We start from the raw sequence: 15,483 nt of genomic DNA on the forward strand, positions 1-15,483 counted from the left end.
TAAAATTCTTTAAATGGTAAATGGAGATGGCTATGAATATAATTAATTTTTGAAGCATATTCTTAAGAAAATTTCTTTTGAAAACAGTTTACTTCATGGTAATTTATGTTCTCTTCAGTTGTTTAAAGGGGAAATATATTTGCATACTCAAGTGTATTTTTAATAGTAGAATGTATGATGTTTATTTTTTGAAACACAAATACAAATAATGGAAACACATGTGATTGTCTGAGCTTTGACATTGTTCTAGGCAGGATGTCAAACTGTCACAATCCAAACAGGAAAACAGAAATTAAAATCTATCAAAAGTTTCTACTCTGTTGCTTAAAGGTTTATGTACTGTTTATATTTTTTATTCAATAAAGTGATGGAAAGTTACTTTATCTTATAAAATCCTAAGACACTTAAATTTTGTGTAGTCTAATAAGTTAAATGATCAGGAGCAGATTAATATAGTTCTCTTAAATAAAGTAATAAGTACATATCCTTAAAGGTCATATATCTAATTTTATGGAATATGACTATTTAGTTTCTATAACCTTGGATTTTTAAAAATTACAATTTGTGATCTCTCATCTATGTAAATAGAAAACTCTTTCTGATTATACAGGAAGCCCTGCATGTTGCGGGAGTGGAAATGCAGTTAACGGCTGCGGTGTCATTTCTGACCATTCTGCAGGACGAATCAGTGTCAATTCATTCATATACCCACTCATTCCTCCAAGTCATTCTCCTGCATCTGGAGCACAGGGACACAGGTCAGGGGCCAGCATGCTTAATTATATACTTGTTTATTGTTTCTTGTATATGACCATGATATTATATAAATACTGTTAGCCTGCTGAGGATAACTGAGTAAGGCCATGGTGCCTCGGAGTTGAGCAGTGGAATGACTTAAAATAGCTATGGCTGTCTTCTTATAAAACCCACAAAATTTAATATCCTTGGAAACTGAAGATCCATTAATTCATCTTATGATTTATACTTTCTTCTTAGTTTTTTTCTTTTTCTAGCAGTCATGTTTATAGTTTGTACAATAAAACAGCAAACCTTGCTTTAAAGATATCTTACCAATACTATTTTTTTAAAAATATAAAAATTTTCTAGATGTTGACTGAGACAAAATAATAGAGAAACTTTTTAGAATAGTAATGAAAATAATTATTTCCATTTTATCATTAAGTGCTATTGTAACTATTAATGGATGAGTTGAAACTGAATTTGAAGTGAGACTTTTAATTTAGTACATTTTATCTGTGTCAACCAGGTGTCAGCAATGCATGGCTGGAAACTCTTCTGTCTGTTATAGAAGTATTGCCAAAAGAAACCCTACGGCATGAGGTAATACTTTCATGGGGTAAATACTAATGAGTAAGTCACTCTAAGGTTTTTTTTTTTTTTTAAAGGTTTATTGTCAAAAATGGTTTTTAAAAAAGAAAGTTGTTTTTCATTTTGAATGTAACACGTGCACATTGTAGAAAATTTGAGAAATATAAAATATAGAAGGAAGAAGAAAGAATTCGTAGTTCTGTACTTGTCCACTTTTAAGGTCCTGATGTATTTCCTTTCAAGTTTTTTTCCTATATATGGTTGCTGCTTGCCATATCAGTGATCATACTGAATTTATATATGGTTGTTTTTTATTTAGCATTACTTTCCTATATTATTTGAAACTCATTTGGTAGTAGCTGCAGAATATTTTACTTGTTAAACATTTAAGCCTGTTTTCAGGCTTATATTTTACTATTGAATAGGACATTAATGAACATTTCTGTAGAGCTCTTCCTGTTTTTCAGATAATTTATTTAATTGTAGCTTTCAAAAAGAAATTAATGGATCAGAGGGCATTAATATTCTTAAACTTTCTACTAACAATATGTGAAGATGCTCTTTTCCTGGACTTTTATCAACAATAGTGTTTCTATTTAATGGGCTAAAAATGGAATTACATTTTAATTGGAATTTTAAAATTATTGTGCTGTTGAATATTTTCTCATATTTATATCAGTTTCTCTGTATTCCTTTGCAATTGTTTGATCCTATCCTTTAATCACTATTTATATGTGCTATTTACCTATTATGGTTGCCAATTATTTGTTATACTTACAAATATTATTCCCAACATATTGTTTGCCTATTAATTTTCAACATTGAACAGTATACTCTTCCCTAAAGGTTTTAAATAAATTACAATGAGAGAAGAAGAAGAAAATGGAAAGGAAATGTATCCACTAATGAAAAGATTTTGTATTCTTTGAACATTATTTCTATATATATTTCTTTCCAAATATGTCATGATTGAAAAAAGAGTCATCAGCCAATGAAATGTCCTCTACTGACTTCATTAAGTATCTTTGTCCTTTCTTTGTCTTCATAGTTTATGGTCCTATCACAATGCTTAAATATTGGCTTGAAAATGGGAAGATTTTCTAGTTATAAGGATGTTTGCATACTATCTGATGCCAAACATCTAGATGATTATGCATATTTAAATGTTCAACGTAATATAGACGTGATTTATATATTTTTTGAAAAGCAATATGCTGTATAATGCAATTTTTACTCTAGAATACCATATTATTTAACATGTGGTTTCAAAGATTTTAGATATGTAATTCTAAACTTTTCACTTCTAAATTATCAATGCATATTCAGTAATTCCAGCTACTTTGAGAGGAAACAAGCCAGTTGACTGTAAGAGTCATAGAATTTTAGAAATTAAAGAGATCTTAGTGGGACATATTCTAATTTCCATTTTAAATAGATGAGAAACTGGAGATTAGAAATAGCGAGATTATGGCCGGGCGCGGTGGCTCACGCCTGTAATCCCAGCACTGTGGGAGGCCGAGGCGGGTGGATCACAAGGTCAGGAGATTAAGACCATCCTGGCTAACACGGTGAAACTCCGTCTCTAGTAAAAATACAAAAAAAAAAAATTAGCCGGGCGTGGTGACGGGTACCTGTAGCCTCAGCTACTCGGGAGGCTGAGGCAGGAGAATGGCGTGGAACCCGGGAGGCGGAGCTTGCAGTGATCCCACATCGGGCCACTGCACTCCAGCCTGGGCGACAGAGTGAAACTCCGTCTCAAAAAGAAAAAAAAAAAAAGAGAAATAGCGAGAGTATTTGGACAAACTAAAGAACTGGAACTGGAATCAGGGTCTGATCTTCATAGATTTTTATAGTCTGTCAGGCTGTTGTAGTATTTGAGTGCCCAGTATATACATAATGCAATATCAGACTTGGCTTATTGTATTCAAATGACATAATTATTTAATAGGATTTATTTGAAGCTATAATGTTTTTCATCCCATTAGGATAAATATAAAAATTAATCTATATGAAATAAAAATACATTTCAAGGTATTTAGTCATTAATTTGCTTTTTTCTTTTTAAAATATATATTTCAAAATTCTGCTTTTATCTGTGCATACAAAGCATTGTAAAATCACCATAAACTTTACTTCAGTTTTTTTCAATTGTTTTAATTGCATAATTTGTAATTATCTTTACCTTAATAACTCAGAAGACAAAATAATCCAAGTTTTGAGTCATGAACCTCAAATTGTAATTCAGGTTCTTTAAAAATATTTAGAACATTAAAATACTCTGAAGGAAATAGCTGACATGAGTGGCATGAATGTATAACATTTTGTGAATTTTTTTCTCTAAAATTTCTCTTTAGATTTTGAATCCACTTGTTTCCAAGGCACAACTTTCCCAAACAGTCCAGTCTCGTTTAGTTAGTTGTAAAATTTTAGGAAAATTGACCAACAAATTTGATGCCCACACGTGAGTATTTGTGTGTAATTTTTGGTCTACTTTATTACATTGATTTAAAATGTATAATGACTGTATAACAATATATTTGTATTATTTCATACTGCATACAAATTTAGTTATCTTAACTATTTTAACTTTATAGAATTCTCATGACAGAATTTACTTATTCAGATGCCTTTCTTTTCAATCTCATAACTTTTCAGAATTGATAAGCTAAACTATTTTCCTACTTCCTATCTTAATCTTCCCTATCTCATACCAAATGTAGTTTTGAGGATAAAATGGCATTACCTTATTGACTTTCAAAATGGGCAAACAGCATAAAGATAGAATTTCTGCTTTTATACACTATTGTTATGAATTTGTTATTTTGAATAATCTAACTTACTTTGAGGTTTTATGGAGCATGTTTATAATTCATGTGCTACTTCTTGCCTACTTATTAAATACCAGATGAAAAGAATAGAATGTTGTGTAACTGTGATACAAGAGTAAAGCTGAAGAATATTTTGGTTGATGGTTGCTAGACTCAGATATTTCACTGCTACAGCCTTTTATCTTAGCTATAGACATTTCAACTGCCAATCCAAAATTAACCATTATTTTTAAAAGACTGTGGTATACATAATTTACAAGTAGCTAATAACATCCAAATTTAATAAGTAGCTAATAACATCTAAATTTAATAACATATGTAAAATACATTGTAAAGTATTATTTTTTCTATTAAAGTACATTTGTTATTATTAAGGTGAGTTAAGATTTTATTGATAATTGTTTGGGAATATTATTCTGAAACACTCATTCATTTGCATGTTTCTTTTCTCCCCGACTTCAGCATTAAGCGAGAAATACTTCCTCTGGTAAAATCACTCTGTCAGGATGTAGAATATGAAGTTCGATCTTGTATGTGTCGGCAATTAGAAAATATAGCTCAGGGCATTGGGTAGGTATACTTTGAATTCCTTATGCCATTTCCATGAAAGCATGCCATCGAAAGGCTATATTTGATCTTTAAAAATGATCATAACAAGTACCTCCTCTATGTCTGGATTAAAAGAGATAAAGAGGAATGTGCTTAGCATGGTGGTAGGTATTTGATTAATGTTAATTTCTTTTATTCTCCTTAGTTGCTTAGTTATTATTCCAGACACCTAGATTCAGGAAATGAAAGATATCCCAATATAAACCATACTTGGAATATGTTTGACTGGCTATTCTTTGACTATATTATTGGGTCATTTCAGGTGGGATTGCAGTTGTCCCTCCATGTCCTTGGGGACTTGGTTCCAGGACCTCTTTTGGATACCAAAATCTGAGGATGCTCAAGTCTCTGATATAAAAGAGCGTAGTATTTCCATACGGCTTGCTCTTATATCCTTCCACATGTTTAAAATAATCTCTAGATGCTAATAATACCTAATATAATATAAATGCTATGTAAATAGTTATGCTGTATTGTTCAGAAAATAATGACAAGAAAAAAGTCTGTACATGTTCAGTAAAGAAATTTTTTTTTATTAATGTTTTCTATTCATGGTTGGTTAAATTCACAGATGCAGAACCTGCAGATGTTGAGGGCTGACTACACTCTAATGGAAGACTTTCTATAACTTCTGTGCAACTTCAGGCTTCCAATATTTGCTTTGTTACTCTCCTTGTTTTATGGGTGCCTGAAGCTCCAAGAGGGACATAGCAGCCAGTCTCCTCATCCATAAGAACTGATATCATTTCAGTCTTAGAAGTATGATATTAAAGGGAGTCTTCCCTCAAAACCGTCTTGGGAAAGCTTTTCTTTTAAAAACAAGATTCAAAATTGGTGCAAAAATCATTGGAACCTCTCATTTTTAGCAGAAGTTGCTCTGATTTCATCTGGTTCTTTGTTTCACAAGCTAGGGCCATCAGATTGTGGTCATTTGTACCTTTATTAATTTTTTAAAATATCTGGGCCAATATTTAAGGCTCTGAAAAGGCTTTTGAATGTCACACAGGGTATAGTAGAATGTCACACAGGGTATGGTAGTGTACTCTGTCCTGTGTCCACTCTTACTAAATAATATTTAAGTGTTGTGTTGGAAGTTTAACACAATTAATGAAAGAGTTATTTGTTATGATTATTTTCATTTTTAATGCCCAGAGATAATTAAGTTGAATTTGCATCACTCTAACGTTTTTTAAAAAAACTCTGTTTAAAGATTGAATGAAAATAACTTTTACTATAGAGATGAAATTATTTTTCTTAAACTATTTTCTTCCATTGTTAATAAATTCAAGGATTTCAGTAGGTATACAAATATATTCTGAGCAAAATTTATATGAAATAAATTTTTATGACTTTTGAATATGTTCTGTCACATTTTACTCTTTTACCTCCTCTGTCTACATCCTGTATTTGCCTAATGTTTGTGAACTACTGGTAATGTTAACATCTGTATCTGTATGACCGAGATTAATCTCTTGGAAACTTTTTTTTTTTTTTTTGGCACTTCAATTGCTTAAGTCCTTGTCTTTGTGCTATGCTGTCTAATATGGTAGCCCCTAGTCACATGTGGCAATTTTAGTTTAAAATAAGGAAAATTAAAGAAAATTAAAGCTTTACTTCCTCATTCATAATGAACTTATTTTAAAAAATGCTCAGTAGCCACATGTGGCCACGCTATTGAAGAATACAAATGATAAACATTTCCATCATTGGAGAAAGTTCTACTTGACAGCATTGTCTTAGAGTCGTTGAAATTTGCCCTGAATTTTTTAAAGTTTTCTACAGCTCTTAATAACTTTCTTGGACTCTATCAACATCTTATTTCAATTATAATTGATGCCATTTTCCATCTTGTACCCAAGAAAGCTACCCACATAATAAACCTCTCCTTTATCAAAGTGTTTGTCATTACAATGACACCTTATCATGAGGAATAAGCAGACACAAAGTGTTGAATAAGAACTATTTGTGACTGTCTTATAAATATTATATACTCCCTAAAAGCATTTATATTATATTTCATTCTTCTAAATAGGACACCTAGAGTAATATATCATCTTCTATATAGAAATTAGTTACCATAATGTCATGTATTAGGTGAATGGAAAAATAATTTATACCCTGAAATCTAGATAAAAATACATTATTTAGGTTTCTGCAGTTACTACTGATAAGTTTTTCTAATTAATCCAGATATTTGCTGAAGTTGCTTAAAATGGAAAACTATATTATAATTTATAAAGTTTAATATAAACTCTTAGTTATTAAGCTTTCTGTAGGTAACAATATTATGCTGGGGGAAGTGGGATTGATTTAAATCATTATGAAATTACTATTAATGTTTCTTACATGTATGATATCCTTTCCCCATAAGACTGAAAGCTTCTGGAGAGCAGAAACAGTATCTTTATGATTTTTCATATTTTCTGCAGCAACTAGCCCAGTCACTGGTTTTTAGTAAGTTCTTGCTACACATTTATTGATTTGATTTGTTTTCTTCTATTGCTTACTGTGCAGGACAGAACTTACAAAAAGCGTGGTGCTCCCTGAATTAATAGAACTTTCTAGGGATGAAGGCAGCAGTGTACGACTTGCAGCTTTTGAAACTTTGGTTAATCTGCTTGACATATTTGATACAGGTAAATCATGTGGATATATCTTTGCTTCTGAAAATAGTGTTTTTCTACATGTTTTAGGTCACTAATCAGGAATAAAAGTAGATTTAGAATTTCTTATGTTAAGCCTCCCTTCCTCTCCCTCTTTTTATGATTCATTCTGTTTTGGTGTCTTCTTGGCTTTAACTTTTACCTCATGGTGTCGTAGTCCATTTTGTGTTGCTATAACAGAATACCTGAGACCAGGTAATTTATGAAGGAATTTATTTTGGCTCATATTTCTAGAGGCTGGGAAGTTCCAGATTAGGCAGTCCCATCTGACCTGTTTCTGATGAGAGCCTCATGCTGCCTCATAATGTGGCAGAGAAGTGGAAGGGGAAGCAGACCTGCAAAAGGGAGAGGGAACAAAAGAAACTGACTTTGTAACAACCTGCTCTCCAGAGAACTAACCCAGTCCCACGAGAACTAACCCAGTCCCTTGTGAAGGAGATCTCACTTAATAACAGAGGAACTTCACCAGTCAACCCATGAGAGTGGAGCCAGTGGGTGGACCCATGCGACCCCACCTCTTAAAGATTTCACCATCCACTATTGCTGCACTGGGGCCAAGCCTTGACAGGCATTTTGATGGGAACAAACCATATTAAAACCAATACCACATGGCATACAGTGTTGCTGCTACATATTCCATCTCTCTTTTCTCCCATCAAAACTTAACTGACTTGTGTGTATATAGGGCTAAGAATTTGACTTTAACTTTTTCACCTAATTGACATTAAGACAGATCCTGAGACATTGTCTACATGAGTTTCCTCTCTTTAGTAATATTTTAATGCTAGAAATCTCATGGCCATTGGGGGAGAAATTTGGGCTGGGATATTTGAGTGGGAGAGGGCAAAGAGATATTCCTTAGTGTTATGTAAATCATGTCAGAGACAGTTAACTGCTCTACTGAATGTATGACTAGACTCTTGACTAATGCTGGACATTAGTTATCAGTAAACATTAACTATTTTGATAAAGTGAAATTTGGAGGGGTAAATGTCAAGTACTTAAGTACAGAATTCAATTGTGTAATTATAGTATTACATTTAGTTGGATTACCAATATTTTATCTGAACTCCAGGAAGCCTCTTAAAGATTATTGCAATGTGGACAATAATTGTGTTTGGATTTTCCAGAACAGTCATTTAGACAATGTGACAAACCAGAGGAATAAAACCTCAATACATGATAAGTGAATGAATAAATCTTTTTTCCTCTAATAATGGGGCATCCCCAGGCTCCAAACTAGAACCTTGCCATCATCTTTGATCTTTTCCCTTTTACTGCCCACACCCATTTATCACAGAGCTGGATCTAACTGTGTTTGTGGCTTTATTTCCTACCATTCTTTCCCACTTCTCTTGTGTCTGATGCTCCAGTCCCACTTGCTTAGCATACCTTCTTTCACACCTCTAGTCTTTTCTCATACTTTTTCTTTCTCTATTGTTCCTTCCCTCTATTTTTCTCCTAGCCAACTCCTTCTGCTTCTTTAGTTCCCAGTTTAAATACAGTTTCCTCCCTGACGTCTTTCTAAATCCCTGACACCAGGCGTTGGCAAACTATAGCCCTTAGACCAAATCTGGCCCACCCCCTATTTTTGTGAATGAAGTTTATTGGAACAGAACCACACTTATTTGTTCACGTATTGTCTGTGGCTGTTTTTGTGATACAAGAACAGAGCCGAGGAGTTGGGACACAGCCTGCAAAGCCTAGAATATTTACAAAAAAAGTTTATAGATCCCTGCCTTATACCAGCTGTTAAGACAGTGATCACATTGTCTTATATTGTTTGTGTTTGGCTTTTTTGCTGGTTTGTATTTCTCAAAATAAGAGACTATTTATTATTCATATTTCTATTTCTACTTAGTTACAAGGCTTGTTCTTTAAGAAACACAGTGTGTTGAATGAATGTCATTTAACAAAAATAGTAGATATAGCGCCGAAATGTAATGATAATAGTAATAATAATACTCATAAGCCTGTTACAGCATTTTACTTAACATTTACAGAGAATAAAGAAGTGATTCATTTCTGAAATTTAAGAAAACTGTGAGAAATTTGGAGAGCATTTAGAATTGAGAGTTAAATATCCCCACTATATCAGATACTTGTGACCTAAGCAGATATACTCAAAGAATTGATTAATTTTTTAAAGAAGAGCCATCTAGGAAGTAAAAGTGATGAAATTCAATACATAGAACATATTATAAGCTAATATAATTTTAGTAAAAAATGAAATGGTAAAATGGGCTTAAGCTGCAGCATGGTATGAGATGTGTGTAAAAGAGAATAAGAAAAGTTTCCTTTGCTTACTATTTGTTTATGTTAATGGTATTAGAATTCTTTTAGTTATTCAGACTCAGATCCTCAATCATCTTAGCTTTTTAATTCATAATCACTCTTTATATTCTGTTCCCAATGGCCTGCAATCTGAAGTCCAAACCCCTTAACCTGACATTAAAGTTTTTGATCATTTCAAGCCTCCTCTTAGCCCTTTTCCACCACCCACCTCCATCATCATTGCTTTCAGGTATTTTCTATTACTATGAGGCTAATGTAGTAATTTTTCTTTCTGAAATTTGTGTGTATTAGTTTCCACATGTGCAGTGTGGATGACTGAATTTAAAGTATGTATTATTTTGTTTTGTTTTCCAGATGACAGAAGTCAAACTATACTTCCCTTAGTGAAATCATTTTGTGAAAAATCTTTCAAAGCAGATGAATCAATTCTTATTTCTTTATCTTTCCATTTAGGAAAACTATGTCATGGACTATATGGTATGATATATCCTAAGAATTTGAGACTGTTTTCCCTTTTTTTCCTACCTTAGTCATTAAACTTTGGCTCTTCAGTTAATTGTAAAGCCTAGCTCTTAAGTATATAAAAATCTTATGAGATCTTAGAATTTTGATAGCATCATTTAGAGCACATTTAGGAATGACTTTTTCACCAGTAGAACCTGTTTGAAAGAACAATGACAGAATAAAGTAAACATAGCTCTTTAAATCTCTGAATATTTTATACTTATGTATTATTTGGTATGTAATAATAGAAGCTCAGGCTTATTTACTATTTGTATGTAGTAAGTATATACTTATTAACCGTTTATTGAATAATTTATTGTATCATTAGAGAAGTTCAGCTTGGAATGTGGAATAATAATACCATAACTCTTGGCATTTCGAGCACATAGTTCTTAGCTTACTATATCAGTGTGAGATTGACTGTTTAATAATGAACTCATAACAATATATTATGAGTTTCTAGCTGCTCGAGATACTTGATGAATGTGGAACCATTCCATTGATTAAAAATGTTTTGAATTTACTTTGCTGTCTTTCAGATTCCGTTTTTAAGCTCCTTCCTTTCAGAGACACATACACACATGCATGTGTCTTTTCTGCCAGCAATTTTAGAACATTTACTATAAGAAAATAGCAGATGTATAAATAACCACAATGTTATTATTGGCGACTTTTTAGTGGCCTACAATATGATACATGCTGCAGCAATTAATGCAGGCATAGTTCCTGCATTATGTAAGTTATACTTTTGAAATTAAAATATTACTGGAATTAACATGAGGTAAAATAATGTGATCTGTTAGATTCTTAACAGTTACTCTTTTCATGTTCCTTTTATTTGTAAACTATCTGCAACCATTTATTTAAGTATTTGGCTTCAATTATATTTTTCTTGTACTTTGATTTTCCCTTTTTAAATTTTATTTTCGATTGAAATGTTGAGCATAGGTTTTTATATTTGTTTTAGGAATTTTCACTCCAGATCAGCACTTGAGATTTTTGGAATTTTATAAGAAACTTTGTACATTGGGTTTGCAACAAGAAAATGGACACAATGAAAACCAGATTCCACCCCAAATCTTAGAGCAGGAGAAGAAATATATTTCAGTACGGAAGAACTGTGCTTATAACTTTCCGGTAATTAATATGTATTTATATTTACTGAGGATTTTTATTATAACTTTAAAATAGGTGCATAGATGGCATTCAAAATATTGCCATTTTTGACACTTACTGCTTAGCAGTATGTCTAGCATACATAGTACATACAGAGTAAATATTTGAGAAATTTATGTATCTGTGTATAAATCAGACTGATATACACATATTTGGATCTTCCAAATATGATTTCTAATTAAATTACAATTCAGAGAACATGATTTCAATTTAAGTGAGATGATTATAATATTAGGTATTGATGCATGTTTTTCTTTCCTTCCCACTACATCTCCTCCCTTCCACCTCCACCAGGCCATGATTGTTTTTGTTGATCCTAAAAACTTCCACATGGAACTCTATTCTACATTCTTCTGCCTTTGCCATGACCCTGAAGTACCAGTCAGATACACTATTGCTATTTGCTTTTATGAAGTAAGTCTGAAGACTTAGTATCACTTTACATTTGTTGTTAATTCTACCTATGTATACTAGATGATTTTGTGCTTGTAGATTATAAGATATAGACTGGATATCTCTTTCATGTTCTAGTCTTAAATCTTGTTTAAAAACTTCCATAATTTTCTTCTTTTTTAGTATGTTTGCAGAATCCATTTCCATAAATACATGATATTTGTGAATTCTTTTATTAACCCATTCATTCAGCATATCTATACCAAGTGTTTACTTTAAACCAGACATTGTGGTAGATATGGGTGATGCAGATTTTAAGGTAAAATCAGTTTTTATATGCTTTATAATATTTACAGTTAACTTTGCACCTAAACTTAAGCGCTTGAGAACCAATAGAAAATTGAAACTCATTAATTATTTTTACTACAAATGGATGGTGTTTCATGAGCATGGCTTTTAGATTCTGCTATTATGACTCTCTATAAAGTACGAGCAAAAGTAAGTTGAAACTTTTATGATAAATTTAACTTTTTAATCCTTGAAGTTGAAATTTGGGGCATGTTTCTTGAATGATAGCAAGAAGTGCACGTATGCCATGGTTGCAATAAATACGGATAAGCTATAACTTTCAACCTCAAAACTGACACATAAAAACCTCTGGATAGGCCGGGCGTGGTGGCTCACGCCTGTAATCCCAGCACTTTAGGAGGCCAAGGTGGGTGGATCACAAGGTCAGGAGATGAAGACCATCCTGGCTAACACGGTGAAACCCTGTCTCTACAAAAAATACAAAAAATTAGCTGGGCTTGGTGGCGGTCACCTGTAGTCCCAGCTACTCGGGAGGCTGAGGCAGGAGAATGGCGTAAACCCGGGAGGTGGAGCTTGCAGTGAGCCGAGGTCGCCCCACTGCACTCCAGTCTGGGAGACACAGGGAGAAAACCTCTGGATAAGTGGTATAAGTTCTTATTCTCAGTGAGAATATTTCACCCGCTTCCTTGCACTGCGTTCCTGTGTCAGAGCACTTTGATTTTCTACAAGTGTACAGGATATCCATCCATAGCATCATTATAAATGTTGCTTAGATTCTTTTTTGGCTATTGGGTGATAGTTTTACTTTTGTAAAAGAACACTTTTTCTGGTATAAATGAAATATATATGCATTATACAAAATCCTGGACACCTTCCCTTTAAATTAAAGTATAATTAGTTAAAATAATTTTAGTGCTGCAAAATTATATCATCTTTGTAAAACACACCTGTAGAACTCTGCTTTTTAGGAGGAGTGGGGATAGGGCAGAGAGCACTGACCAGCTGAGCAGAATATTCACCTCCAACATGCATTAAATGGTCATTTAGGCTTGGTTACCATGTCCACATGTACTTGTTAGATCAGTGGTCTCCAGAGACAGTTGTTCAAGATTGGAGTCTGAGAATGCAGTATTTATGCAATTTTAGACTTTCTGTTTTTTCTCATCACTTTAATATATAATTTTATTTATGTTTTATAGTGGACATAACATAGCACCATATAATTAAACGTATGGAAATGTACATATGTATACAAATATGCTTTCACTGGTGGAAGTGAGTTTGATAATCGTTGATCTATATTTGCTGGGTGGCTAGTTTTCATATTCTACCACAATCATACCATGTAGGTAGGGTAAAAATGATGTGCCTCTCCATAAAATGAAGGGCTTGTGTAAGTTTTTTTTTTTTTTTTTTTTTTAAGGTAATGAAAATCCACTGGCGGATTTAACTTTTTCTAACAGTGTTAATGCTAGCTTCTGATAATTGCTTTACTGTATTCTTTGTTCTTATTTTTCATAATAATAATATTTTGGAAATATTTTCAACAAGTCAAAAACAACTGTGTTAGAGGAAAGAATTTTAAAACACTTTCTTTATCCAGGGACCATTTTTTTTTTCCCCAAATAAAATTTTAGTCAAGCCCAGTGTGTTTTAAAAAGAATAAGATGAAGTAGAAACTGGTAAATCCACTATTGTGGGCTCCGAGTTTATCTGGAGGAGACAAAAAAACTGCTGTTTACAAGGGGAACTGTGTTATTCGAGACTCTCCCAACTCCTCTCATGCTGATTAAAGTCTTTGATGGGGAAAAGGAAAGTTGGTTTGCTTTCTTAGGAGTTATAACTACCCCGGTATCACTGTAGGCCTTCAGTAGAAGTTACCCTCTGGGAAGTTCTGAACTCATATGAATACTTGCATGCCCAGGATATCCTTTAAGACCCTGTTGGCTGCTCTAAGACTTTAAAATGTGGACTAGAGGCCCCTGTGGGCTTGTTATTGCTGTTGATGTGAAAGTTATGACTCTGGTAAATCCCATTCTTTTGTATTTCCTCACCCCTGTGTGTGTCCACACACTCCAGCATGCCACGAGGCAGACTAGAAAGCTGGTTATTTGTGCCACTAATTTTTATAGAATCTAATTTTATATTTGTGTTATAACATGGCTTTTAGAAGAAATATATAACAAGGATGTATTTTTAAAAATTGTTGTAACCTGTATCTGTCTAGTAGTCTTAAATCTGAGAGACTTTTTTGCTATATTTTAGGTGTCTAAGCTTCTGAATTCTGGAGTATATTTAATACAAAAAGAACTAATAACATTATTACAAGATGAATCACTGGAGGTAATATTTTCTTACTCTTTGATTTTTAATTCTTTTATGTTTGGTCCAAATATACCAATGCCTTTTCTCCCCTACTTGTTGGAATTGTGGGAACTCTTTCAGCTGACTAGCTCCAGAAGCTTCAAATTGTTGTACCACTGTATCATAAACTGGATATTGGGAAAATAGTTTTAAAAATTAGATTTTAAAATATATTCAGTTTTAAAATTTAGTATATGCATATTTGTTTATTAAGAAAAATTTAGGAAGTGCCAAAAAACAGACAAAAGAATACCTTTAATTTCAATTACTGTTACTATTTGTTTTCTTTTTCTTTTTTTATATGAATGTTCTTTTCTATATAAAGGTTTTTATTTTACTCAATTGTAATCATATATCACATTTTATAACTTTTTTCTCTTGTCACTGTTTGCGTAGTATTTTACCACTTAATATGTACTTACAAAGACTTTGAAATACTTTATTTTGATGCTATATTTAGATATTCCTTTCACCTAAATGTTAGTTTGCCAAAGCACAACTCATGAATATTTTGATATCACTGAGAATATTATCCGATTTAAAATACCTGTCAAAAGTTTGGAGGCAGTTTTTGAACATGTTAGTTTTGTGGAAGTAGCTGTCTCAGATTTAGACTATTTGAACAATGTCAAGAGGCAGGTACACTAATCTCTTTTCGAAGGTTGGCCAAGGCAGTTGATCACGTTTCTAAGACTTTTCAGCAAGAAGATGGCAGAGTAAGAAAATACAAATACCCAAAATGTTGTTTGGGGAAAAAAAAAAAACCCACTATTACTATATAGAAATTGACATGTAGAATAACTAATCTAGAAAAAAACCATAGTAATCACTATAACACTAATAAATATCTCTGTTAAAAGGTACTAGATGCTCTTATAGATCATCTTCCAGAAATCTTGGAACTTATGTCTACTGGTGGAGAAACCAGTGTTCAAGAAAACAAGGTAAACTTCATCTTTCAGAAACATTCTGAGCTGTGTAAATATTATCCCACTCTACAGGGTGTTGTGAGG

General features: G+C 32.7%; 1 protein-coding gene across 7 annotated transcripts in view; it reads left to right on the forward strand.

Annotated features, from left to right (window-relative positions):
• PPP4R4 (protein phosphatase 4 regulatory subunit 4) overlaps positions 1-15,483 on the forward strand; it is a 105,887-nt gene that overhangs the window by 55,368 nt on the left and 35,036 nt on the right. For 6 of the 7 annotated variants that reach the window (XM_037984438.2, XM_007987687.3, XM_007987691.3 and 3 more), the window contains 10 exons: positions 611-758; positions 1,268-1,341; positions 3,684-3,790; positions 4,620-4,727; positions 7,281-7,402; positions 10,079-10,201; positions 11,196-11,365; positions 11,699-11,818; positions 14,372-14,449; positions 15,331-15,414. In XM_037984438.2, coding sequence (XP_037840366.1) covers positions 638-758; positions 1,268-1,341; positions 3,684-3,790; positions 4,620-4,727; positions 7,281-7,402; positions 10,079-10,201; positions 11,196-11,365; positions 11,699-11,818; positions 14,372-14,449; positions 15,331-15,414 — 1,107 coding nt within the window. In that variant the 5' untranslated portion in view covers positions 611-637. Of the gene's footprint in view, positions 1-610; positions 759-1,267; positions 1,342-3,683; positions 3,791-4,619; positions 4,728-7,280; positions 7,403-10,078; positions 10,202-11,195; positions 11,366-11,698; positions 11,819-14,371; positions 14,450-15,330; positions 15,415-15,483 lie in introns of those variants that run through there. The other variant, XM_007987692.3, reaches the window with a different exon arrangement.

The sequence above is a fragment of the Chlorocebus sabaeus genome, chromosome 24 (genome assembly GCF_047675955.1).
Source record: "Chlorocebus sabaeus isolate Y175 chromosome 24, mChlSab1.0.hap1, whole genome shotgun sequence".
Taxonomy (NCBI): Eukaryota; Metazoa; Chordata; class Mammalia; order Primates; family Cercopithecidae; genus Chlorocebus; species Chlorocebus sabaeus.